This window comes from Peromyscus maniculatus, chromosome 22 (genome assembly GCF_049852395.1).
Source record: "Peromyscus maniculatus bairdii isolate BWxNUB_F1_BW_parent chromosome 22, HU_Pman_BW_mat_3.1, whole genome shotgun sequence".
NCBI lineage: Eukaryota > Metazoa > Chordata > Mammalia > Rodentia > Cricetidae > Peromyscus > Peromyscus maniculatus.
The window spans coordinates 40,243,286-40,271,088 of record NC_134873.1 but is presented as its reverse complement, the minus strand read 5'-3'; the positions used below and the strand labels follow the sequence as shown (position 1 = coordinate 40,271,088).

The 27,803-nt window shown below is 47.2% G+C and overlaps 1 protein-coding gene across 2 annotated transcripts in view; it reads left to right on the top strand.

The window, feature by feature from the left end:
* The window catches only part of Alk (ALK receptor tyrosine kinase), a 716,172-nt gene that overhangs the window by 639,678 nt on the left and 48,691 nt on the right, over nucleotides 1–27,803 (top strand). For both annotated transcript variants that reach the window (XM_006990698.4, XM_076558926.1), the window contains one exon: nucleotides 23,557–23,719. In XM_006990698.4, the coding sequence (XP_006990760.1) occupies nucleotides 23,557–23,719 (163 nt within the window). The remainder of the gene's footprint in view (nucleotides 1–23,556; nucleotides 23,720–27,803) is intronic.

The following is a 27,803-nucleotide window of genomic DNA, read 5'->3' as shown; positions in this document are numbered from 1 at the left end:
GTCTGGAAGAGAAGGCTGATAGACAATGACTTAACCAGAGCAGGAGGGAGGGGAGGGGGTCCCCGGAAAGGCAAAGACAGGATCCATCCCCTCCATGGTCACCACCCAGCATACACGCAGTCCTGGTACCTTCCCTGTCCCCATCGCTGTGCGTAACCGTAGCAGCGAGGGAAGCTAAGCAACCCTGGCCCACTCTGAAGCTTCTGATGCAGGGTGGGAGAGCAGCTGGCGGGCCAGCAAGGCACGTCTGCCATGTCTGGCTAGATCCAAGCTCAGAGCGTTGACCTGAGAGGAGAAAGGCAGAAGAGGGGAGAGAACGGAGAGGAAACGGGGACCGGAAGCAACGAGGAGCAATGATAAAGGAGAAGGGGGGGTAGGGATTGGGAATCAAATGATGCCTGCCATGAGCTAGGCTTTCTCACAAGCCACCTTGATCTCCTTCTGACCCCAGAGTAGTTCCTTTTATTCCTACTATAGAGAGAAGAGTGATGGAATAAAAGACTGTGAGTACATGGTTGCTTGGAAGGGGGGCCAGGAGGTGAACCCCAAGTCTATAGTCTTTTCATCAGCTCTGCCATGGCTGGTAGCGAGGTTCCCCAATCAGAGAGAAGCGCTGTGTGGGAAGGAACAGTCCCAGATAGCAGCCCCTGCGTGAGCTGTAAACAGTCAGCTCCGGGCCCTCTGACAAAGAATCAAGGCGACAAGATAATAAGATTTTCTCTCCAAAGTTCAGCGCTGTCAGCTCGCACTGAGTTGGAACAGGGGTGGTAGGTGGCATTTCAGCTCTCCTCCAGGCAGTCGGCACAGAAGCAACTGAAAACACAAAAGCCAAGCGGAGCCAGGCCTCGAGAAAACTATTACTCCCAATGCCCACCCCCCAAACTCCTTGTGTCCCACCCTCCCAAGCCTCTCAGGCTCACTCCAGGGGAGCCTCCAGCCCAGGAGCAGAGGAAAAGCCTGACCAGGTGGTGCACATGGTCTTCTCGGAAGCCTCTGAGTCACTTTAGTTAATCAGATGAAGAAGCTGGAGGAGAAAATGGGGCGAGGATTAAGTCCCGGGAAATTACGTTTGTCAGTTTTGCACGAACAATTACGCTCACCAAATGGTCGGGCTAATGCAGTTAGGGCTACAGAGTCAGGCAGGCTCTTCTCGCTCCCTCTCCCTCCAGCCCGAGCTCTCTCCACCCCCCTGTCTCTGTCTCCACCTCAGTCTCTGTCTTGGTCCCTGATGGTCACCGATGACGCTGCCCCTGAGCAGGTACAATCAGGGCCTGCCACTCTCCCTTTCTAAAAAGTTCTGTTGAGGACTCAAAAGCTCTAGGGCCCTGCACCCCTCTATTATGGGCTCAGATGCGGCATAGGTGGGACCAAGGGAAACCCAATGCCACAATTTTGGAATCTTGGCAAAAAAAAAAAAAAAAAAAAAAAATCACAACCTTGCCTCTTCCAAATCTAGCCCTGGGTTTGTTTACCATTTCCAAGTATGTGTCTTGAACAAAGAGGGAGGGAAAAAAATTGTAGAACCCTAGGTCTGTGAAAGGACTCAGCTGGTAAAAGCACTTCCTGTGCAAGCCTGGTGACCTCAGTTTAGTCCCTGGAACCTAGGATGGAAGAAGAGAACAAATGCCTGAAAGTTAACCTTTGACCTGCACACACACCTGGGCATACACACACACACACACACACACACACACACACACACACATACACCCACACCCACACCCACACCCACATATATATATGTATATATATATATATATATAAAACATCATCATCATCATCGTGTGTGTGTGTAATTATATCTTTACATATAAAATATACTTAATAAATTTATGCATTATACATTAAACATTCTATATATTTATATTATATATATAATATACATTTATATAGCCCTGAAAAGAACTCAAGCCTAGGAGTCAGAACCCCCATGCTATGTCGTGGCCAATTCACACTAGCCATGATCCCAGGGTCGTTCAGTCTCACAGGGCCTCGCCTCCACATGCCAGCAAACTGGCCGGGATGGCTCTTAAGGGAGAGGCTGGTGTGAACACAGGCAGGAACAGGTCTGAGGGATGGAGGAGCTGACTCCGCAAAGTGCTCACCATGAAAGCATGAGGATCTGAGTCCCAGAACCCATATTATATGAAGCTGGGCACACATGTAACCCCAGCCCTGGGGAGGTACTGGAGCCAGTTAGCCATCCAGCCAATCAAATCAGTGAGCACCAGACAAACCAGAGATCCTGTTTCAAGAGATGAAAGGCACCTGAGAAACAGGTTGACCTCTGGCTTCCACACTCATGCACACACACACACACACACACACATGTGCACATGCATATTCACACACAGACATGCACACAGGTGCATACAGGTGCACATATATCTGCACACACACTCACACATGCAAACACACATGAATATGTGCACATTCATCTGCACACCACACACACACACACACACACACACACACACACACACACCAGGGGCTGAGGCAATCTGGAGTAAGGGAGCCATAGCTTTCCTTGGCCCTTCTCTCCAATTAACCCATGGCTCAGCTAATGTGCCCAGAAGTCATGGTGACAGACTGTCCATTTCCACACGTGCTCCTATGATTTAAGAACAGATGCCAGTTCCAATGAGAAAGTTCTATGGGTTTCATATAAATTGATTGCATCTATTTCTGCTAAATGCATTATCCATTCACTCAGAACAACTATCAGAGTTAATAGAATTTGTAGCTAGAGCCATTATGCACCAAGCACGCCCTTCTGGGGATGACGACATCGTTGAAAGGAAGTCTTCCCCGGGCCCAGCCCCTCTTTCAGAACCCAGCTTCACATTTGCTGGGGGTCTTTGTGTGCCTCGGAGCCTTCTGTACTCAGAACCCTGAGGCTCAGCCAGGTTCACTAGAGGGGCACACCCACTAGTGAAGCGTCTTTTGCCTTCTGCTTAGCCCCATTTCTAAATAAAGACTATTTAATGGAGATGTAACACATTCTGTCCCCTTGTTGGTATTGTAGACAACCCCATGGCAGGCAAGGGATGGGGAGGGAGCCAAGTTCTCACCTTTAGCCACAGCTCTTCACTGGGTTCTAGCTTGGGAGGCAGGGAGTTCCAGGATATGGGAATGTCGCGAGACAAGGGCAGGAGGACCCTTATTAGAGTCATGGCTCAGCTGTCAGTAGCAGCTTCCCCATAAAGACCTGATCATGGACATTCTCAGGGGCTTCCCTACCCTAGGAGCATCTCACCTCATCTTCACCAGGGTCCCCTGTCTAAGAAGGGCTGCCCCTATGTGCTGCCCATTGAACATACAGATTCCTGGGCTCCTGCATGCCTGTGAGATATCTGAAATGGGAAGTTAACCATCCACATTTCACCAGGCGGTGGTGGCACACGCCTTTAATCCCAGCACTCGGGAGGCAGACTCAGGAGGATCTCTGTGAGTTCGAGGCCAGCCTGGTCTACAGAGCAAATTCCAGGACAACCAGAGCTGTTACACAGAGAAACCCTGTCTCAAAAAAAAAGCAAAAACAAAAATCTACATTTCTTACAAGCCCTTCAGGAACGTCTCATTAGCAACAAAGGTTAGAAGAAACCCAGAGCTGCAGATGAAGAACCCCAACCTGGAGAAGGTGGTGAGGTGGGGCAGAGTCATAGGGCATCTTTCATCTGCAAAGGCCTAGCATCATGCAGCAGTAATAACCATTGTTCTTTAGATGGTGCCAGGATCCAGGAGCTGGGCTAAGCTGCGTGGCTGGTTATCTCGCTTGCTGCTATATTAACCCCTTACAGACTCAGGTCCACAGAGATTAAGTGACTAGCCCTAAGTTACACATTGTAAATGGCTTAAAGATCTATTTCTTAAGACTCACATAAAAAGTAACATTTTCTAAGCCATATAACACCTAGAAGAACAAGGCTGTGATAAAGTAACCTTAGGAGGGCCCCATTGTTGGAAAGGTCTGCTGTGGGTATCGCTCTGTATGCTGTGAATATGTTGCTCTGATTTGGTTGATAAATAAAATGCTGATTAGCCAGTAGCCAGGCAGGAAGTATAGGATAAGCGGGATAAGCAGAGAGGGAATTCTGGGAAGAGGAAGGCTCCCGAGTCACTAGCCAGACACAGAGGAAGCAAGATGTGAAGGCAGAACTGAGAAAAGGTACCAAGCCACGTGGGTAAGCATAAATAAGAATTATGGGTTCGTTTAAATGTAAGAGCTAGTCTGTGGTAGGCCTGACCTAATGGTCAAACAGTTCTAATTAATATAAGCTTCTGAGTGATTATTTTTTAAGTGGCTATGGGGACTGTGGGGCTGGGCAGGACTGGAGAAAACTTCAGCTACGAAGGTCTTCTAGAAGGGTTCTTACTATTGAGAAAACCCCTGGTTTATTGTGTTGGTTTGCTGTGTGTGTGTGTTTGCTCAAACAGACTATACCTGCCTCTTCACTAACACATAAGAGAGCACACTAGGCAAACAGTACACACACACACACACACACACACACACACACACACACACACAAGAAAGCTGATCACTGAAGCTCATTGGCATACCTCCCATGCACCCCAGCCTGCACTGGTTCACTCCCACTCAGTTGGGGAAATATCTCTTTAAGTAGAAAACCTGGTGTCATAGATAGAGCCCTTGCAACTCACTCAAACACTGGCCATTCCCCTGGCCTCCTTCTCTGCTGTTGAACCCTCTGCTGTATGGACTTTTCCTGGTTTTAAATTATCCCCTCTTTAGAATAATTATAGCAGTGGTTATGCATGAAGTACCTGCTCTAATAAGGCTCAGGGGCTCCCAGTCACTTGCACAGGCTTAGCACCCTCTGAACTAACATGTCACTCTTCATTTGGGTATGGCTCCTTTCCCCCAAGAGCGAGCGTGGTGGCTGTGCTCCAGAAAGAGAGGTGATGTGGAAATAATGTGTGATTCACCATCCTCATCACTGAAATCAACAAGTTTCTTTTAGCGGAAGTGGCTTTGCATGCTGGGAAGTCGGTCAACACCCCCCCCCGGGGGGGGGGGGGTAGCCAACTCTAATGACCAGAGTCTGCTTGGTAGCCAAGGAAGGGGACCTGCTGACGTTAATCGTATGGGACTGGAGATTGGGGTGGAGGCATCCTGCTTACCAGAAAGAACTTCTCGGGGTATTCTGGGGATCTGAACTCTGACCTTCATGTTTGTGCAACCAGTGGCCATCATTGTAGACCACCATTCCCACATGCTTCCATTGTACACAGATCAGTGCATACTAAGGTCATGCAATGTCTCTCTCATGTTATGCTTGAAGACCTCTGAAGATGAATATTACTTGAGGAAAAAATATACTATGGTTGTGTGTGTCTGTGTGTGTGTGTGTGTGTGTGTGTGTGTCTGTGTGTCTGTGTGTGTCTGTGTGTCTGTGTGTGTGTATGAGTACAAGCACTTGGTTCATGTAAGCGTGGGTTCACGACTACCAAATGAACATATGAGGAGGTCTGAAGACACCCTCAGGTGTCAGTCCTAAGACACCTTCCACCATTTTTTGAGAGAAGGTCTCTCCTTGGCCTGGAACTTCACCATATGGGCCAAGCTAGCTGGCCCATGAACTTACAGACATCCACCTGTCTCCACCTCCTATCTCTGCATCACTGGTATTACAGGCATGTGCCACCACATCTGGCTTCGGTGAGCATAGTTTCTAAAGGTCTGAATTCACATCCTTATGCTTCCTAGATAAGTGTGTTACCAACTGAACCAGTTCCCCAGACCCCAAATGACAGTTTTTAAGCACAGAACACTTGGATCTAAATCCTAGCAATGCTGATCACTTTGGACAACTTCCTTCTTCTGTCTCTTTGTGTTTCTTCATATCCAAAACAGTGTTTTATAGGTCCAGGAAGATGACTCTGCAGCCAAAGAGCTTGCTGCGCAGGTTCAGGCCCCCAGAATCCACATTAAAACTGGGAGGTGTGGCAGCCTACCTGTAATCCCAGCAGGTAGGAGGTAGAGGTGGGATCCAAGAGGAAGCTGGCCAGCCATATTGCCAACATAGTAAGCTCCAAGTTCACCCTTCTTCAGTATATAAAGTAAGGAGACATTGAAGAAGACATCCCATGTCAACCTCAGGTCTCCACACACATGTGGACCAATGGGTAGGTGCACCCACCTAGACACACAGGTACCCACACACGTGCAAACACGAATGCACAAACACACGTACACCAAACATACCTGAAAAAGTATTTCTATATTATTATAACATAGGTCTTCTATAAGGACCACATAAGTTAATGCATGCCAAGCATTCTGAAGTATGTCTAACACAGTATGCTGGTGAGGCTTTCTTACTTTTCCTGTTCTAGGATTGAGAAAAAAAAAAATGAGGGGGGGGGGGAGGTCAGAAGGCAAATAACTCACCCTACCGTCTCTGCAGAGTCAGGGTTCAGCATCCCGGCTGCTTGCTTCCAAGCCTTCTCTACAGTGTACCCATGCCTGTCAGAGCAATATCCACGATGGCCCGATTCCTGACCAGCATCATGGCAGAGGCCTGAGTCCCTTGGCTGTTTGCTTTTTTCCATTCAGGGGATTCAGTTCCGCAGTCAGTGCCCAAGACAACACAGCTTCCCCCGAAACCCAATCCTGGAAGAGCCTGTGTTTTCAATGACACAAGCCTGCACTGGGTACCTACGCTGGGCCAAGGCCTGTTCCTGGGAACACAGCAAACACTGCTCTTGCAAACTGTACACCCCAGAGCTGGTCCACACAGGCCCCATAGCAGGTCACTGTTCCCGTGGAGAATTAGGACAAGTTCCTCACCACCACTGTACAGCATTGACTTCCCTCCGCCCAGATGGTGCATTGCAAATCCTGAACCAATCACCTTTTTTTTTTTTTTTTAAAGAAACCCAATTCCTAGAAAGCAGGTCCTCAACTCAGGTAGAGTGGCTCTTGCCTGTGATCTCCGCACTTAGAAGGCAGAAGACGCTGAGGAGGTAATTCAAGGTCGTCCTTGGTTAGAGAGTGAGTTTGAGGCCAGCTTGGACTACAGGAGGCCTTAGGTTTGAAAGGAAGAGAAGGAAGAGGAGGAGGAAGCAAACAGAACACCCACACTGTCACTTTAGAACCACACACACACACACACACCACCCTGACAGACCCCAGTGAGACCCTAGTCCGATGCTCTGGGGTGGCGGAATTGGAAGCTGCTGGCAAACACCTAAGGTGTACCTGGACCACCGCTGCCACCCCAAGCCGCCGGCAGGAGCCACCACAGGCCTCTCTCCCAGCTGGCCTTGAGAAAACACGTTGCCCCCCCCCCCATTTGTTTCAGTGACATGTTCCGTAAGTGGGAGACAATAAATGATCCAGGAGCTTTGGGCTCAGCATGCCTTGATTAAGGTCATTTAGCTCACGGCCAGCAGAACACACAGTGTTCCGTCAATGCACGCAGCAAGCACTTGTTTAGGAAGTCCACTTTAATCACTATTTTCCTCCCAGAGGCACTCACCGCCTCAGCCTGGAGCCCCGCCCTGTATCTCCATAGCCTTTGTTTACCGCTCTTGTTACGCTAAAGCTTCAGTGACCTTTACAGAGAAGCATTATATTTTGTAATTCATCTGAGCCAGGAGGTAGACTGAGTCTCTAGGAGAGAAGCACCAAGACGGTGTCTCTGCTTGCCCCTCCCCCGCCAAAAGGAAAAGGCACACCAGGTAGAACTGCCTTAGGGACAGGGAAAACAGAGGAGAAGGCAGAACTCCGCCCAGTCGGGGGCTCCCCAAGGGGGACAGAAGCAGAAGCCTTGTTGTGGGCAGGGACTTTTGTAGGGGAGGATCCAGTACTTTGAAGCAAGCTGCCTTAAGTCTGTGAACCTTGGCATTTGTTTATCAATGGGCAATGAGTAGGGAGCCAGGTTCAGCTCAGATCACCTACCACCAGCACTGATCTCATCTGAAGGCTTGACTGGAGAAGGAGTCATATCTATGCCCACCAGACTGTGGACAGTTCCTGGAGGATGTGGGGATTGAGAACCTCGGTTCCTCACTGGCTAGAGGCCACCATCAGTTTCCGCTCACCTTGGCAGCCTGCTTCCTTCCAGGTATGGTGTGGGCAGGGAAGAATAGGCAGAGAGAAAGAAAGAATCTGCTAGCAAGACAGAAGATGGAATCTTGAAAACAGACTCCCATCACCTGGGCATATTCTATTGGTAGAGGCAGCTCACAGGTCTCAGACTCAAGGCTAAGGGTTACACAGATGTGAGCCTCCAATGGAGACCAGCTCAAGTCCACATACAGTGGCTTTCATGCATCAGAGAAGCCACACCAAGAAACCCTCAGAGCCCACTGAACTCCCAGGCTCAGTCCCAAAAGTGTCTAATAGCATCCTATGGGCTTTTATCTATTCACAAAGCACCTACTGAGTGCCAAGACAGTGGACTGGCAAAGAGGCTGAGATACCAAGGTTCTTTCTCAGAGCTGACCATTGTAGTAAGAAAATGAGATCATTTCTAACAGGTGATCAAGGATATAAAACCAAATATTCATATGAAATGTTGTGTTACTGTTAATTCTGTTATCAAAATATATAGACAGAAATATTGGGCAAATTCACTCCCATGAGCTGTATAGTGTGTGTGTGTATTATGTGCATGTATTTTTCTATTTTATTTTATTTTATTTTTTTTTACTAAATTCCAAGAAAATTCTAGTTTCTTGCCATTAAAATCTAACCAATTTTTTTTAAGTGGAGGGGACAGTATTGTGCATTTAGAGTCCACTAAATCAATTCCCCCACCCAACCAATTGCCTATTTGCAAGTAAAAGCATTACATTTACTTGTGTGGGGGGAGGGGTAGATGCCTTGTGAGGGGTCCTGAAGGACTGCCCCATATGAACCTTCTCATCCATATTGATTGACAAAGGGTCTGTAGTCTTCCAAACCTCGTCCAGATCTTAGACATCATGGAAACTCCTGAACCTTCCCCATGAATTTTTTTTTTTTTCAAATAAATCCCAGGTGACTGGTCCAGAAAGGTCTGATTTGTTTTTAAGAATGAATATTGACTGTGAGTTCACAAGAAGGTGAAAGAAAATCTGTTCAATCTGATTATTATTGTTTTAGTAAGTGACCAGCAGTTTTAATGATCGCACTCCAGGATTAATGTTAATTTAATGAAGAAACTAAAGCAGAGCTCTGGATGGACTACCAACCTGCCTGAGGATTGATAGCAAAGCCTCCATGTTATTCAATACAGCTACCTAGGAAAGAGGACTATTTCTTTCTCCTCAACCAACCTTGTGGCTTTGACCTTTCTGACTAGTCCACTCAGCCTGTCAACTGATTTGTTCCATCAACCATCAAGTGAGTAGAGTGTCCCCACCGACCACTTAAGGAATAGTACTGCAGGGTTTTCTCAAAGATGGCGTTTCAGTTGTGTATATGTTTGGGTGCATATGAGTGTATAGACCCTTGGTAAGACTGTATCCTGGGTGGTCCAAGGGACACCTACCCCCTTTTAGTCATGGCCAATGAATGAAGTAGCTTATAGCAAGGGTATCAATACGCTATCAGAAAAATGTCCAGTTAACCTACCTCTATTGTTCTACGCTCAAATGGGCTTGGAAGCAGGCATGTGACCTGGTTTCTTCTCTCTGTTGTGTTTGGTTTAGGTTTTGGTTTTCATCTAACAAAGATCCATGCACCTCTGTCTCTGTGTCTAGCATTATTGTAGACTCTGGACATAAGGCAGTGAACAGAACAGACTTAACCAACTCTAGCAAGACTATACTAGTGTACAGAATCCTACCCTGGCAGGATAAGGAGAAAAGGAAGCTAGCCAGAGGACAGACGCAAGGGTGGCAGGGGACTGTGGTAGGTGTACACGTGTTGTGACAATGAAATACTGAGTAAGAAAGCTTCAGGGTACTTCAAGTGCATCAGGACAATACTTCTGTGTACTAATATTGGGATCCTAGGCTTTACAGCTAGGTGTGGGCTAGAGAAAGACTTTTAGCTCCCAGCTTCTGCTTTAGCTTCGAACAATAGAGGCAGGTTAACTGGCCAAGTTCTGATAGTGTACTCATATGCGTGTTAGAAAGTACTTTATTTCTCGTGACTGAAAAGGGGTCGGTCTTCCTAGGACCCCACCTCCACCTCAGTATATACTGATGCCAAGTGTACATACACTCATACATACCCAAACAAATCAAGGTTCTCTGTGACCCCCTCACAGTACCCCTATGGTCTAAAGGCCTTGGCCATGACATGTGCCAAGACACAGCAGAAGGTGGAATAAAGGAGGGCCTCTCTGAGCGATCTAGGACAATGGGGTGTCTCTGATGGCTGTCCCTCCATCAAGGAAGCCATGGGCCAGTGTCTAAGGAAGACTTAGGAACCCTGTCTCATTTCATTGATGTCACTGTTTGAAGCCTAGTAGCGAGCCCCTCAGGCCAGTTGGTGTTTTCATTGCAAGTGGGTGGGAGGCCTTGATCTAGGATGCTCTGTTCAGGTTAAACCAGGACCCATTAAAAATTTAAAATAAAAACGGGGAGGTGGTGGTACATGCCTTTTAATCCCAGCACTCAAAGCAAGTTCCAGGACCGGGCTACACAGAGGGACCCTGTCTGAAAAGCCAAAAAAAACAAAGAAATAGAAAATGCAATAAAAAATATCACAGATAACTGTTGGTGTTTATTCAGTGGCCCTGGAAGTGATGACTGTTGTTAGTTCAGTACCTGCTGATCTCAAGACTCACATCTCTATGTCCCTCTTGGCCTTTTCCTCATGATCCTAAAGTGGCCACTGCAGCTCCAGGAGGAGGGAGAGAAAAAAAACATGTCTTCTCTCCCGGCCTCTAGCTTCCCTCTAGCATCTCTCTTTGGGCTGAACATTTGATCCTGATCTTCTCATCTGTTTTCCCCTCTCCCCTTGGCTTTGGGATGCCTCACCCTCTGAGACCCAGACCCGGCAGTCAGAACTGCCTGTTCTTTGGATTTTTTTTTCTACCTGGAAATCTCCTGACTAGTGAGTGGGACTGCCCATACCTGCCTGCCCACCCTCCAGAGGGGTCATAATCCCACCAGCCTGGAAAGGTTGTAGTAAGTTGAGTCAAGGGCACACAACCAGCAAAGCACTGGAGTGCTAAGTAGTTAAGACGTGGGCTTCACGACCACACTCTCTCTCTCCAGCGATTCCTAATGACCCAACCCTGATGGCGGCACACCAATGGAGGCTTGTCCTACAAGAACTTGGCAGGGCAGAAGCCTGTGGTTCTTCTGGCCTGTGTGGGGGCAGAGCCTGTCTTTGATCTACCCTCCCTCTCCACTTACGCCTTGCCGCCAGATCCATCATGTGTAACCTGCAGATGGCTGAGTCCACAGTAGCCATGTCCATATCAAATACTTTATTAGCCCAGCGCTGGCCTGAAGCCAATTTGGGAATAACTGAATTAGCCCCCGAACCACCCTTAACTTAATTTTTACAGCTCTGCTTCCAGGGTAGTGAATTGTTTTGTCGTTGTTGGGGTTTTTTTTCCCAGTGACCTTTTTCTTCTCCAGTGTGGGACTGAGTTTCCCTTGGGGAGCAGGGGGTAGCTGGGAACACAATGCAGCAGCCATCACAGGCGCCATTAAGCTCCCGCGGATTGCTGGGTGTCAGAGCTGTTTAGGGTAATTCAGTCCTGAAAGCAGCTTTTATCTCAACAGCTCTGACATGTGGCCCTGCTGGTGGGGAGGTCCCTCTCTAAAGAGAGTGGCTGGCCTCCCAGCAGCAGGGGATTTGGGCCTCTGGTCTCTGTCTCAGGATACTTAGGAGGCATCTCACCTGTCTTTGGGGGAACTTCCTATGGAGCAAGGAGGCCCCAAAAAGTTCCAATGAGTTCTTATGTGCGAGGACACAGCTAACCAGGGCTGGCGTCACCACAAATGTCACACCTAGACCTTTCATCGGCAAAGAACAGGGGAGCCACGGCCAGAGAGCTCTATGTGAATGAACAGTGTTGTACCCAGAGCCCCCCAAAGACCAAATCCGATGCAAAAGCAGAGTCTTTGTATTGTTATGAGTTAACTCGGGACTGCCCGTACGACACAGCAGCAGAGCAGGAGAGACCCCAAGTAGCAATGGGGCAGGGTTTTTAAAGCAAGGGGGGCTTGGGGTCTACAGACTACATAGGAACAGACTCAGGATTGGCTTATATGAGTGGCAATCATGTTAGTAATTTTTAATTGGCTAGGGTTAGTTAGGGTTACAGTTACTATTTCTGGGCAGGCCTGGACAAGTCCCAGGTTCTGTCCTTGAGCTGTCATGGAGGCTGGCTGGCCTAGCATGTACTGACTGTGGAGACTGACTCAGTGGCCCAGGCTCTGTCCTTGACTCATGCACATAGCTCTAAGTTGGTGATGGGTCCCAGGCAGTAAAACAATTGACTGAACCTTGAACAGTCAGAGTATGTGCAGAAAGGGAGCTACTGCAAGGACTGTGTCTTTTGGTCATGGCCCTCCCAGAGACTGCTTGCTCAAGTCTCAGGAAACTGAAATCGAGGCCTGATCTCTGAGAGAAGACTGAGCAGCCTGTTATGGCGTCTGCCTGGTCCTTTCAAACAAGAATGTGGGGGTGAGGGGAGATGAAGAAGTCGGGGGGGGGGGGGGGGGGGTCAGGGGCAGCTGCACACAAGTACATGAACACATAGCGTAGGGGCACATACAAGCATGTGCGATGCATGTACAAACAAATAATCCCCATTGAAACAAGGTAGAAAGAAAATTGAAATTCTTCAATTCAAAAGAGCATTGAAAATTCATCCAGAAACTGTTCTGGAAGGGCAGTCCCGCTCTCCCTCACTCAGCCTCAAGCTTACTCTATCTGCCCCCCCCCCGCCCCCCCCCCCCCCCCGCCCCCCTCCTCCCCGCCACGCCTTCTGGTTAACTTTTCACATGATCCAGTATCCCCTGAGATGAAAGCAGCAACCCTCTTTCCTTCCTTTTCTATTGACCTAAAAAATAAAAAAATAAAATAAAAAATAAAAATAAAATAAAAAAAAAAACGGAAGCTTACTGTACTGGAGGACAGAGATGCTCCTCAAATGTACTGTAATTAAATATGCTGATGCTGAAGGCCTCAAGGCATTCCCAAGCGTGTTTGCTCCTAACCATGGTGACACCCTCTTATCTGGAGTCACACTTCCAGTCCTTCCCACCAGCCACTAAATAGGCAATGTAAGGACATTCCAAAACTCAGAAATAAAAGTCAAGGGCCCTACAGTCTAACCCAAGGAAGGTGGAGGTCCCCTCTCACACCCTTGATATTGGATGCAAGATAAAACAAAACACAGTAGAGCATGCTGAAGTTCTGAGAGAGAAGAAAAACAAATTCATAAAAAATATTTGTACCCACTAAAAATATTTAGTGAAAGTTCAGATGGCCCCGAACAACGCGTTAGACCTAGGGGCACTGCCAAGCTAAGGTTAAATTGTACTTAGTGGGAAGCGTCCAGCAAAAGAAAAGTGTGATACAGCAGCAGGTTCAAGGCGGTGGTCCTTGGAGATATCCCGGAAGCAAATTAGAAGAGCAGCTGCCAGAGGGCAGAGATGGATGCAAGGGGTCTCACCGGAAAGGGGCACTAAAGGGCTGCCCCTAGCAAATGGGCTGTGCCGTTGTATTTGGTTTTTTTTCAGAGGTTCTGGGAGAGAGGCAGTGATGGTTGTCGACAGCATAATTCGTTTGGTGTTTTGCTTTGTTTCCAACCTCTCTAAATCCTTCCATAAAAACAGAAACCCAAAAACATTTGGACAACATTTACAACAAAATGTTGATAAATTAATAATCTTTCAAGACCCTCAAAAGAGGAGTGAATGGAGACAAAGCATGATGTCATATTATAACCCCCAGATCTGTGTGGTAGCAGGTATGTCTAGTGTGTTGACGTATAGTCCTTTGAGTATGTCCCCAGGAATGGTAAGGCTGGATCTTACAGTAGATCTATGTTTAGTTCTTCTGGGAGCCTCCAGACTGATTTCCACAGTGGCTGAACCGATCTACAGTCTCACCAGGAGTGTGTGAGGCTTCCTTTGTCCCCACATCCTCAGGATCATCCGCTTTGTCTTTGATAGTCATTTTTACTGGAGTGAGGGGGAATGTCAGTGGAGTCTTAATCTGTATTCCCCTGAAGGCTAAGGATGGTAAATATTTTTCATATTTCTTGGCCATTTCCATTTAATCCTTTAAGAAATATTTGTTCCTTTCATTTTCTCTTGTATTGATGGTCGTTTAGGTTGTTGTGGGTTTTTTGTTTTTGTTTTGGGGGTTAAGCTTTTTAGTTCCGTCTGCACTTTGGGTAGTCATCCTCTGTCAAGTATATAGGTAGCAAATATGTTTCTCTCATGGTAGAGGCTCTTTGATGAACAGACATGTTTTCATTTCATACAGTCCTCTTTGTCAGTCCATGCCATTCTTTCCTGAGACACTGGAGTCCTTCAGAGAAAGTCCTTGTGTATGCCTATGTCTTAATGAGTTTTCCATGTTTACATCTAACGCAAGGAAGCCTGAAGTGTCTTGTAGAGTCATATAAAAAGAAAACTCCAGTCACTTCCATTGACCAAAGATATGGCAGTTTGAACTTCCAAAGGATACTGATTATGATTAATTAAAACTCAAGAAATACATTTAAATTTGTAAATTCATAATGATATGAGAATATTTAATTGAGCAACTTCAGATAATATGAAACCAATTCCATATCTTGAAAGTCAGAAACAAGGAGACAGAACTGAATGATAATACTGTCTTTATTACTCCTGTCCCCTCCCTGAGTGACCACGTTGCTCATGAAGGACAGCACCTTGTCACAGATACATTCCAAATAGTCAATGAGAAAAAGATATAATTAAAACACCATTGGACTGTAGTTTCCAGTAAATACTTCGATACAGTGAGCTTCAAGAAAGAGCCACTATTAAAAGGGGCCAAGCAATAATCAGGCATTCGGTACCTTACAAAAAAGCACCACCCTAAATCAAGCAAACAGATGTGCTGGCAAGCTTCCAGGACAGAGCTCTGTGCCAGCCTGGACTGTGGGGATGCAGTCCACAAAATCTAGACTGCAAAAAGCCACAAATCAAATGGTCCCTATTCCTCCAAAGATAAGATCGAGCAACAGGAGAAGTAGAGGAGAATCCTGTCCATTTAAAGAACCAAAAATTATATAATATATGTATATTTATTTTATAGATACATACATAGATACATAGACAGACAGGCCTGTAATCTCAGCAATTTGGGAAACTGATTCAGAGTAATCCCAGATTCAAAGCCAACCTGGGCCATTTAGTAAAGCCTTGCCCCAAAATAAAAAGGGAATTGGGAAAGGGAGCTAGCACTGATGAGTGCTTACCTAGCATATGTAGAGCTCGGGGGTTCAGTCTTTAGGGCCACAAAAGCAAAATTAATGAATGAGGCTAGAGAATGCTCTTTAGGGATAATGCACATGTGTGGGGTAAAACTATTGAGAAATCCAAAGAACTGATTACAGTGTAATCCAGGATATGATCCCTTTTAAGAGCAAGGAAGTAGAGATTAGAGAGGTCACAAAATCACTGGCCAAGTTTTATTTCTTTGATCTGGGTAGTCGTATTTGCTTTATAATAACTCATCGAGTATATAATATACACTTGATTTGTGTGTTTTCCTCCATGATTTATATTAAAATTAAAAGGCTTAATTTTTTTAATCATTGTTGAAAGATCTCCTGTTGCACCACTAAATAGAGAGAATGATTTAATTCCCAAGTGGCCACTTAACAGGCTGGAGTCTTCTTTTTAGCACTTGTAGCTGAACAGAGGAATAAGTCAGGACTTTAAAACAAACAAACAAAAAAGCTGTCTGTCGTAATAATATACAGTAAAATACCTGGGGTCTAATTCCATGGTTGCCCTCTGGCAGTTGCCCTGATGACACTATCAGACTGATTATAGAGTGGTTTTAACCCAGCCATGATTAAAAAAATATACATTGTTCTCATTTTGTCTTAGTTAGGGAACAAGCAGACTTCATGAATATCAAAGGAAAGGTCATTCTGCCTGCTTCCAATAAGGAAGGGTGCCATATACATTTATAGATGGATGACTAATCAGATTTGGGCCTGGTATTTATTTAATGGGAGGCAGGGCGCCATGAAAATAGACCACTATGCACAGCTTCTGTGAAGTTGGGCTCATTCAATGGTTATGGCTCAATTTCAATTCCAATGGAGCCCAATCAAAACGGTACAAATGGTCCACGTGAGCTGCTGAGTGCTGTTCTTTGGTACGACACACACAGGCCTTGAACCTGAGGCAGATCCTCATTGCTGTGATTAATAGAGATAGCTAAGAACTTATTTTCCTTTGTATCACACTTTATTTCTTTGCACTGAATTGAGCAGATGAGATGCCTTAGCAACAGCAATAAAACCAGCGCAATCACTGTCTGGCCTATTTTTTAAACATTGTGCTGCATATTACTAATTGATTTGTTTCTTCTTGAAGGGCTCTGCAATATACTTAAAACGAAACCCAGTGCTTAATGGATTTTTCTTTACTCAGCTGTCTATAACCAATCAGTGTCTTCATGTCTGTGGGTTCTTCGTACAATTTAAATGTGAATGAGTATTCAACTATGCTTTCCAGTGTGTGGTGTGTGGAACAGCAAGATAAATATGGGCTCTTTTCTCCCATAAAAGACTTTTAATAAAATAGGGATTCTTTTATTATTATTTTAAGGGAAGGAAGAGGTGAGCTTCCTACCTCCCTTGACCTCATCATATCTCTTCCCCAGGGCCATTTCATCCCCTTAAGGCTTCACAGAGCTTTGGGAACAAATATAGAATCTCAGCCGAGGAACGATGAGGAGCCTCAGATTGGCATCTCAGCCTTAGCCTGCCTCCCTCGTGATCTGGCTGTGACCTTCATCATTGCTCCCGCTGCTGAAGCTGTGGCTGGTGACAGCATGTGGTGCTGGCCTCCCCCTTAACTTAACCGCCCAGTGACTGGGTTTCCTTTTTGACACCATCTAAACCCCTGGGGTACCCCTGGGGCTAGACCCCTCATCTTGGCCACCTTCTTTCCTCGCTTGGTTCCCATGACTCACCAAAGCCTACACTCTCAGCCAGGCTAAGGTACTGTTGTGGTCACTGTAGGACTTTATAGGACTAAGAGTCCAATCAGCAGTCCCCTGGCTAGATGCTCACCTGTTCCTTCATGGGCCTGAGCAACTTTGATGTGGTCCTTTCAGCCTGAATTGCAGCCCAGGCTCAGAGGCTAAAAAGGAAACAAACCCTCTACAGCTTGGAAATGTTCCAAAGTTGGGAGATGAGCAGGCATCCTTGGTGATCCTAGTATTTTTTTAATACACATGTGTGAGTGTGCATGTGTGCCTGCACATGCTCTTGTACGTGTGTGCACATGTGTGAGGCCAGAAGCCAACCTCAGGTGGTGTTTCCACAGGGTCATCTACCTTAATTTTTTTTTTGAGGCAAAGTCTCCTACTAGATCGTGGGGCTCAACATTTTAGGCTCAGCGGCCTGGCCTGTGAGAGCCCAAGACATCTCCTACCCCTGCTTCTCCAGCACTGGAATGATAAGAACATGCCACCGTGCCCAGTGAACCTGGAGCTCATGGCTAAGATGTCTGACCAATGACCCCCAAATATCTACCCATCTCCCACCCCAACTCCCACCAGTGCTGGGATAGTCTGGCTTTTTATATGGGCACTGAGGAGCAAACTCATGCCTTCCTGCTCATGTGGCAAACACTTTACTGGCTGAACTATAGCCCTGCCCCCCCCCCGCCCCCACTCCACCGGGCTCCTTTTTATTTCTTAAAGTTGGCATAGGAGAGCTGCATTGAATTCCCATCTTGACCAATCATCCACTTACTTGGTATACCACACTTAGCGTCTCTGAACTTGCACTTCCTGATTCGTTTTGTTTTGTTTTGCTTTTCAAGACAAGGGTTCCTCTTTGTAGCCCCTGGCTATCCTAGAACTCATTCTATAAGACCAGGCTGGCCTGGAACTCACAGAGATCCACCTACCTCTGTCTCCTGGGTGCTGGGATTAAAGGCGTGCACCACCAGTGTCTGGTAGGGCAAATTTCCTGATTCTTACAGCTTGACCTTCAACACACCAAGTTTCCACAAGTTCAAAGGCATTGAATTTGTGTATGAAAGCACAGTGCCTGGATCACTGTTACATGCACAATATATACTGGAAGGCTTTTGTTCCTTTGTGGATGGGCCTGCCTCTCAGGTAGCTAAGGTTCAGATCTCACATGCACATAGACTCCAAAGGAGATAAATAGCTCCTACCTAAGGTTCAAAGCTCGCCTTGATTTCTGCTCCCGGGAGCCACTGCAGCTAATTCCCTTGCCCCTCAGATCTTAGCCCAGTCTCCTTTGATTTCAAGGCCATGGCCGGCCGGCTGGCGCCTTCTGCTCTAAGGACACTGTTGAACTGGTTTACTATCTGCCTGCTCTTTCATGATTCTAACCTATCTTGGACTAGAAGTCATGCCTACCCTGCTTCTACCATCCCTTGTTCCAGAAGACTCCTAGGGGGCTTACCTAGGCTCACAGCAATCACTATCACCAGGGTTAGAGCAATCGTCCACGCCTTGGGCAAGGATCTGGAAATAATTAGAGCCTGTTCCAAGCAAGCACTTCTCAGGGACGTTTGAAATAAAGAATAACAATTGTCCCCTTACACAAAGTCACAGATACACATAGTTCCATTCTAGGGAACCCACCTCAACAAGCAAATTATTCTCTTTAGAAAGACACAAGGGAGCAGAGACTCATGTATGAACACTCTTAAAAGGCTGGAAGTCTCCAAGGCAGAGAGTTGATCACCAGGGGAGGGGCCCTAGACAGACAAGGAGTAATTCTCAACTTTGATCCCTTCTTCAATGCTGACAAGATCACAAAGGTCACTAATGTTTTCTCTTCCTTCAGGACAATGAGACAGACGGGACTAGTACACAGATCTAGTTGAGTATTGGGGCTCACTAGAAGAGTTTTTATATGAGGATTCCCTCCTAACCGCAAATAAGATCTCCTGAATCTAAATCCCAAAAGCCTTGGTCATCAGGTGGTTTGGGAGCGACTGGATGCCCCATCTCAATGAGACATCTGGGCATGTCTATAAGATGTCCAGAAAGAATAAAGAGAATCAATGGCGTGAAGCTTGAACAAGACAAAGCCAACAGAGAAGGAAGATAGGCCTTGTACCCGAGGCAATAAACTCAGAAAATCCATATCCCCGAGAGGTGGCGGCAGCGGTGGTGGGAAACATAAATTGATACCAAGCAAGTTAGGCAGATTTACCGGGGTCAGAGCTATCTGCAAGAACAGGGACCACCATCGTGCTCCAAAGGCTGCTGGGAACAGCAAAATTCTGGCTGGATGAATCATGAGTCTGACCTGGGATGGCAAATTCTCTATTCCCATGGAATTCACTTTAGAAAGAGTTTCCTCTCTGGACCATTCCATCAGAAATTGTTGAAGATAAAAACAAAAATTTTGTGTATGGAAACCACCTGAGACTAATATATGTCCATTGAGTTCGGGAAAATACTGGTGCCTCTGTCGAGAAATGGCCCTGGAGTCTCTCCTTTGTGGAATGGGGGCATAAATCTTGAGGATGGGTGACTGATCCCCACAGTGAGGAACTCAACATGAATGTACCACACGATTTTAAACTGTCTCCACTAGATCTCTCTGGTGTTACATGCTGTGCTAAGCACCTGGCTTAGGTTCATCTTTCAATTTTCATCGGAAGTCTAAGCTGTAAATAGAGTCTCCATTTGTTCAGATGAGAAGAATCAAGGCTCAGACAGGTCATGCAGTCTAACCCAGGTCCTCTTAAACCTTGTCTATTTGCAACCAACCCTCTTTAGCCTGAGAAATTGTGACATGACCTTGGGAACACAGATATTAAAATGGTTATAAAATATCAAGCGTTTATTGATAATAAGTCACAAAGGAACTTGTTTCAAAACAATTCTTTGATATGCATATAGTTTTAGCAATTATGAAAGAGAAGCAAATTTGCATACTAATGAGAGAGATGCTTGTTTGTCTAACACAACACAATCCTAAGATATATCAGTTTCATACCTACATGCTGAAGGATGTTGGCAGGGAAACTATGAAAGGTCTGTTTATGATGATGAAACTATTCTGTTTGATAAGAGGAGGGAATTTTGTGTGTGTACGAAAGATGCTGTAACTCACAACATACAACAGTCTCAAGGATGAGCTTTGATATTTCAAGGACGCATTTATTGGAATTGTGTGATGTGATGGCACACACACAATGTGTGTGTGAATGTGTGTGTGTGTGTGTGTGTGTGTGTGTGTGTGTATAAACAAGATAATGGTAAAGTCACAGGATACAACATTGGTGAGCACTGCCAGAAGCATCTCAGATTCAATATGTGTTTGAGTTTAAGTGAATTTTTGGTCATTGTACCTTTATAATTTCTCATGACCCACAAGTTCTGGTTACATGATCTCATGTGATCATGGGCCCCAACTAGGATGCTTTCATCTAATCCGGGTAATCCGGGTCTCACAGTTAGCCAGGGGCAAAGTTCAGAATGAGAAACTTTGGCCCATCTGAATCCAAAGCCCTCTCTTTTCCACATCAGACATGGTAGCTGGCCAAGAAGTAGATGACCAGCTTTCCTTGGAATATCTCAGAACCTCCGAATCCTGTAGTTAACACAGGCTGAAGTTAAAGAGGGTCCTACTCAAGGTTAGGTGCTCAAGCAAGGTGCAGATGTTAAGTCCGGAACTGAACTAACTAAAGGAAGTACCATTCATCTGCGGCCAGGTGGAGAAGGCTTCTCCACATCTAAGCTATTGGCTGTTGACATGGGCTGTCTGCAGAATGGACTTCCAGCTAGACATAACAGAAAGGTGGGGTTTTCAACTCCATTTCTTAGTCTTGTGTTTCATCCTCTGCCCTACCCTCATGCTCAGCTCACCGAGTTTAATTTCCCAGATGCTGTAGGCATGGGGTTTATAATCATAGAAACTCCCCTGGATACGTTTCCCGTTGTCGGTGATGAGAACAGCCTTAGACACAGGCAGGATCTATGGAGAGAGCTCATATTTGTAGAGTTTGCGACCCTACAATGACCTTTCCTACTCCCTGCTACTTTTATCATGCCAACCAAAGCCTTTCACAGATGACGGAACTAGGTCAAGGTCTCATGATCCATCATTGATGAAGGATCAGCGCCCCCCCCCCAAACCAGGTATTCCTGAAGATGTCAATCAAAGCCCTTGGTCTTTCCACTTCACTCCTCCACATGCGTCAGTTTGGCTTTGGAACAGGTAAAGGGACAACTGGCCAAACAAAGTCTGCCAAAATACCTTTTTGTAAGCAGGACAAGTTCATTCTCTTAGCACCGAGGCAGGAGTAATTGCTCTGAATTTGAGCCAGCCTGAGTGATACAATGAGACCCTGTCTCAAACAGACAAGCAAACAAACAAAAAAACCAGAACCTCCCATAAAGAGTTAGTCCTTGGAAGTAATAGATTTGATCAGAGAGCTGGCCATCAGCCAATATGCTCCTTACTTCCCAAACCTTGAAGTGACCTTCAGAAACCACGTGGAAGTCGACCTTGCCGTTTAGATGTGTGCATGCGTCAGAATCCCACTGGAACGTCAGACCTCGAGGCCTGGGTCCTACCGCAAAAGTAAATCAAGACTGGCTGAGGCTTCAGTTTCTCAGCCCTGCCAAGGTGACCTCCTTCTGACTGTCAAACTGGCCTCTTATATTTTCATCATCCAATTAGTTCAAAGCGTTCAAGAAATTTTCTTTTGAATGTTTTAGTGATGGTGCTACATACACTCGAATTAATTTTCCATCATTTTCTGCGCACTGAATTTGACTCAATCTCTCTCTAAAAGGAGAAATAATTTGGGCCATCTGAAAATGAGATTTATTTTTTAAGTAGAAGCTTATTTATCAAAAAAAAAAAAAAACACAGTTCTTAAAGCTTTTATGAGTTGTAAAAAAAAAGTGTTAGATTTGAGGCCAAGAGATCTGACAGATCCCCAAGGTCCAGCCTGGCTAACAGAGGGAAGGTTTGAAAGGAAGTGTCCCAGTAGCAGAAGATGAGGTGGCAGGTAGGGTTTGAGTGGTGTTCCTGTGATATCCCTAGGAAGCTACAAAAGGACACTGGACAAGGGCAGACAACGGAAGGGAATAGATGGGTGCCTGGGAAAAGGAAGAAAGGTTGACAAGTCTGTGACTAGGGAGATAGCTCAGTTAGTTCACTGCTTGCCATGTAAGCATAGGGGCCCCGAATTCAATCTCCAGGACCTACATAAAGAAGCCAGGCACCCCCTTGTAATGCCTCCATCTTAAGGGCCTGGTGGCCGGCCAGTCTAGCCTAACTGGTAATCTGCAGACTAATGAGAGACCCTGTGTAAGAGGAGGTGGATGATGCTCCTGAGGGCGACACTCAGGGTTTTTCTTGGTCCTCCACATATACTCTCACAGATGTGCATGTTGCGCACATACAAATGCATTGAAAGATTGAAAAGTTCAGCTTTTCTCCACTTTTGACACTGTCTGTTATAGAAAGACCTTAAAAGCCACTCACTGGCCAGGGCAGTGGTGGCGCACGCCTTTAATCCCAGCACTCAGGAGGCAGAGCCAGGCAGATCTCTGTGAGTTCGAGGCCAGCCTGGACTACCAAGTGAGTTCCAGGAAAAGGCGCAAAGCTACACAGAGAAACAGAGAAACCCTGTCTCGAAAAACCAAAAAAAAAAAAAAAAAAAAAAAAAAAAAGCTACTCACTGTATTTCCAAACCCAGCTTAGCTGGCATACACAGGCTTTGGTTTGCCCCCATCGAGGGCCTGTTACACCAAGAAAGCATCTCTTACATGAAGCCATGTCCAGAGAGCTCGAGGCTTCCTATTCCTACCAGGGTCCCTGAGCCACGTGTGGGGTCACGGGGCTGATACTGTGTCCATTTTGCCCTTTCTAGACACTCAAGGCCACAGGGTTCTTTTATGTGCATGCAAACCCTTCGGGAACAGGTTGGATGCAGCCACAGTGTCAAAGCTTAAGGTATCTGGGGTTTGCTCAGCACCATGCTGGACACCGTCGGAGAGCAGGAGAGTACTCAGCCATTGCCTGTGCCTGTTGGTACTGAATGGGCACGTCACTCCATCTCAGTAAGAAAATGGTGCTATGGTGCTCGGTGTATCTTCCTAGGCTGCCCCCTTGCTGTCCTGCATGGTGGGTTGCATCCTTCTTCATCTAAATCTTCTCCATCTTCATCTCTTCCCTGGTCCATGACCCAGGTTCTGGCCCATAGCAGCCTCGTTACAGAACTATCCGGTTTGAATGGCTGATCTATTTTCTTCCCACAATCCCGGTGCCTTCTCTGAATGTATGCCCCAAGCCATGGTGCAGAGACACCTTGGAGACAACCCAGGGAGGCCTGTGGAAGAGGGAGATCCAGGGTAAGTAACTGACTGCCTCTCCTTTTTTTTTTTTTTTTTTTTAATCACAGTTCACTGGCTGTTCACCACATGTGGGGCCAGCGGACCCCACGGCCCCACACAGGCCCAGTGCAACAACGCCTACCAGAACTCCAACTTGAGCGTGGTGGTGGGCAGCGAAGGGCCCTTGAGAGGCATCCAGATTTGGAAAGTGCCAGCTACCGACACCTACAGGTAAGTATAGGGATAGATCAGCTCCGCACAAAAGACTCAGGTTCTCCCTGAGGTTGGCCTTGAACTTGCCCAACCTCTTCAGTCTGAGCTTCCCAAGAAGCTGGACTTAGGGGCTTCCCCTGCCACACCTGGCTCTCCCTGGCTCTAAATTGAATTTTATCCCGGGCCTATCTGCATTGTGGAAAGACAGCCACCAAGAGGGAAAGAAAGGTGGGGGGGGGGAGAAGGTGTCAGGAGGAAGGGGAGAAGGTGTGGAGGGAGGGGAGAAGGTGTAGGGGAGGGGGAGAGGGGAAGAGGTGGGGAGGGGGAGGAGATGTGGGGGGGAAGGGGAGAAGGTGTGGGGGAGGGGGACAACGTGTGGGGGGAGGGGGAAGGGTGTAAGGGGAGGGGGGAAAGGTGGGAGGGAGGGAAAGATGTGAGCAGTGTGAGCAGTGAAGCCGGGTGGGGAGGGGTTAAAGACTCAAGCACACTGAGTCAGCCCTCAACAGAAGCCAGGCACAGCTCAGCTCACTCTCTCTAACTCCCTGCTGAATCCCCCTCGCTACGCTACTCCAGCCCCCTTCTTCCCATCCCTCCTCCCTCTCTGGGGGCTCAGCATCCTTCCCCACCCCTCAGCCCCCTCACTATGATCAAAGATCACGTCTAAAAACATTTGTCAAGTGCACAGACCATGGCTTCCCATATGAGTTCCCTCCCCGGTTCACACGCTCCTCAGGAGGCCTCAGATCTCAGGTGGAGCTGGCTAACCTGGCCACAGCTGTTTCTGGTGGTCTCCGCCAATGACACTTATTTCCTCACCTGGCTCCAGGGACCAGTGTGCACAGCTGGATAGCATCATTCAACCAAGTCCTTTCTGAGGGCCTCACTGAGCTGGGGGCCCACTCCTGTACACCCAGAACTGAGCTGTTGGGGCCATACTGTGAGCCCAGCACTGAGCTTTAGAGCCCTCACTGTGTGTCAAAAACACTGAGCTGGGTGCCCAACAGTGAGTTATGAGGCACCTACTATGTATCTAGCACCGAGTGAGTGTTTCGGGACTCATAGCGAAGACTGAGACTCCAGAGCCTCACCGTCTCCGGGAAGAGCAGCTACCAAGCAGGAATTCAATAACAGTCTACGATGCCAATCAAGTTCTAGACAACAGTAGGGGAGATGTCACGGGCATGATGAATTGCCAGAGTAATTGTGCAGATAGTCATCGCACAGAGCAGGCAAAGTCAGAGGTGGGGGATTAGGCAAAGATCAATGAGCTGCTGCAAAAAAAAAAAGAATGGAGTTTGGGTCCAACTTCCACCACCCACCAGCCAATGTGACCTTGAAAGTCGTCTTCCTGCCTCGCAAAGGACAAATCCATCTGCAACCTACGGGGCTTTAGAGAGGGCCATTTTGTTGGTGCATAGAGTTGTGCAGGCCAGGTGTTGAAGAAATGGACAGCACCCCAGGAAGGTGCCACACTCCAAGGTGCAATTGGCCCCTTCAGCACTGCCCCTGGGGGGGATGCCTAATGTTTCCATTGGCCCATGCACATAACATCACCGGAAAGTTCCTGATGGCCATGCCCTCATATGTTCTTCCAGTAATCCTGTAGGCTGTATCTGACCACCCCCATTTCACGGGGGAGGGAGTCAGTGGGGGAGGGACTCGCCTAAGGTCCCACCCAAAGCTGGATCCCAGGATGGAGCATGGGTCTGCTGCACATCTGGAGAGGGCTGTGAAGGAGGAGATGCTTGTGTGTTTCTGAGTGGTGTGTGTATGTGGGGGGGGGGTCCTCTCCTCCTTCTCCCCAGCTCCCCTCCTGGGTAGACACCACCACTGCCAACATGCTGCCAGCCACCCAGCTGTGCTGTCCTTTCAGAATCCAGCGGGCAGCCACTTTGATCTGCTACTAATTCTTTATTTAAAAAAAGATTCACAACTCAATTACACCAGGTAACAATAGCTCACAGTGGATAATACAAAACACAAACCCAGTAAACATCCCACCTGACCAGGGGACACGGATTTCGATGAGGAAAAAAAAAAAAAAAAAAAAAAACAAAGAAATTACAGCATCAACTCGTTCAGAGTACTAGCTTGCAATTTCCAGCAAATTGGAATCACTGCGAGTCACTTTCCCCCACTTGAGTGGCAGGTATATTAATTTCTCATCGTTTGTCAACCATCAAAAGTAAATTGTTTACCGGGTTTGGGGAGAGCGTGTCAGAGGCTGGGACTGTGGTGATTATTCTGGCGTGGCTCGGCATGGTGTGATTCACCGAGTCCAGGCCACGGCAGCGCCGAGCCAGTGCGTGCTTTATCAGCTCAACACAGAGGAGGGTCCCCAGGGTGAAACTGAACAGGATTGGACCCACGGACCCCTGCTGTGCCCTGATCTACCTAGTGCCCCATTCTCATTTGTTCATTCCCTTCTGCCTCCCAGATGCTACCCCCAAGAAAAGCACAGGCTGGCAGGGGCGTGCTCTAACAACCTCTACACATGTCCCTCACTGACTGTCCTCTGGCAGTCAGTTAGGTCCCATATAGACATTATCATTTAATTCTCACCGTGGGCTTTTAAGGCCAATAGTATTATTATCTCCCTTTTATATTACCAAGGAGCCCAGAGAGGGACCATAATCTACCCAGGGTCACACAGCTATTGAGTCAGACTGATACAGCCAGGAGAAGAAAGCCAAAAGGAAGGCATCTCAGCCATGGACTTGAAGGAGACAGTGACTTGATATCATCCAGGGCAGGGTCTGCACCTAGAAGGAGGAACTGTGATGTCTAGGTGTTCCCTGGCCTGAGCAGCAAAGCTCGGATTTGGCTCCAGGTTTGTGTAAAGGCAAGCCCTGGGTTTTCTCACGGTGTCCTAAGTCACTCTGAGGCAGGACCAGACTTACAGTATTAAGGAAGGTAAGCTCTGAGGTTTCAGGCCTCAGAGGGAGGAGGAAGGGACCACCCTTGCCCCCAAGATGTCAACAATCCTCTAAACACTGAGTCCCTAACCCAGGGTGGAAATGTGTGGCTGAGGCCACCACCAGGAGTAAGTGCCAGTCAGACACCTGGTGGTCAAGTTTTGCTGCTGACTTTGGAGACCCAACCTTGGCCTTGCCTAGGGATTCATAGCTTTTTTTAAACCCACTTTGCCTTTGTCCCAGACATCTATGAGGCAGGGGTCCTTGCCTTCATTTTTTCCCCTCAGTAGCGGAAGGTGAGGCTCCTACAGGTGAGCGGAGATTCGCTCAGGTCACACAGCCAGGACTTCCAGGGCTAGAGCCAGTGTGTGGCTCCTAGCTCAGGGCTCTTGCCAGCCCACCTCACTGCCAAGAACTGAGCTGAGAGCTGGAGGGAGCTGGTTGGAGTTTGGATTGCTGGAAGCGCAGGAGAAATATGAAGGCAGGCCTCGGAGGTGGGGGAAAGGAGTCAGGAACAAACAACTTCCGAAATGTAATAATTTGGCTAAATTTAAACATGTGAAAGAGTTCAGAATGATTCATAATGCATGCAGATTGATGCAAATGACTATGCAAATGATGCAGGCAGGAATGAGCAGGGTGCAACAACCTACCTCTCCGCAGTAAGCGGGATGGAGCGGGACAAGGACTTCAGTTGAAGTTTTCCAAGCCCACCCCATCCTGGAGTGGAAATGAGACCTCTTCATGCAACCTGACCCAGCCCCAGAAATCCTCTTTCAAGGCCGATATTATCATGACCTCCCTTTTTTACTTACTGCCAAGAAACTGGGGCACAGAGAGGGAAGCCAGTCTGTCCATGCTCACACAGCTATTGGGCAAGCAGGGACAGACCTGGGGCCTTGGGAACATTCCCATGCCGAGACTGCCCTTCTCTGGAAGCCACATGTACCCACTCCCCCGTCTTCTGTTCACGCTTCTCTTAGCTGAATAATTCTGCTCCCTCTCACCTTCCACCAATGAGCTCCCCTTCGGGGGTGTCCTCAAGCCTTTGTCTCTCTTTCTCTCTCTTTTTGAGACAGGACCTCATGTAGCCTGGGTTCGCCTGAAACTCCCTATGTAGCTGAGAATGACCTTGAACTTCCCATCCTCCTGCCTCCACCTTCCAAGAGCTGGAATTACCGATAGGT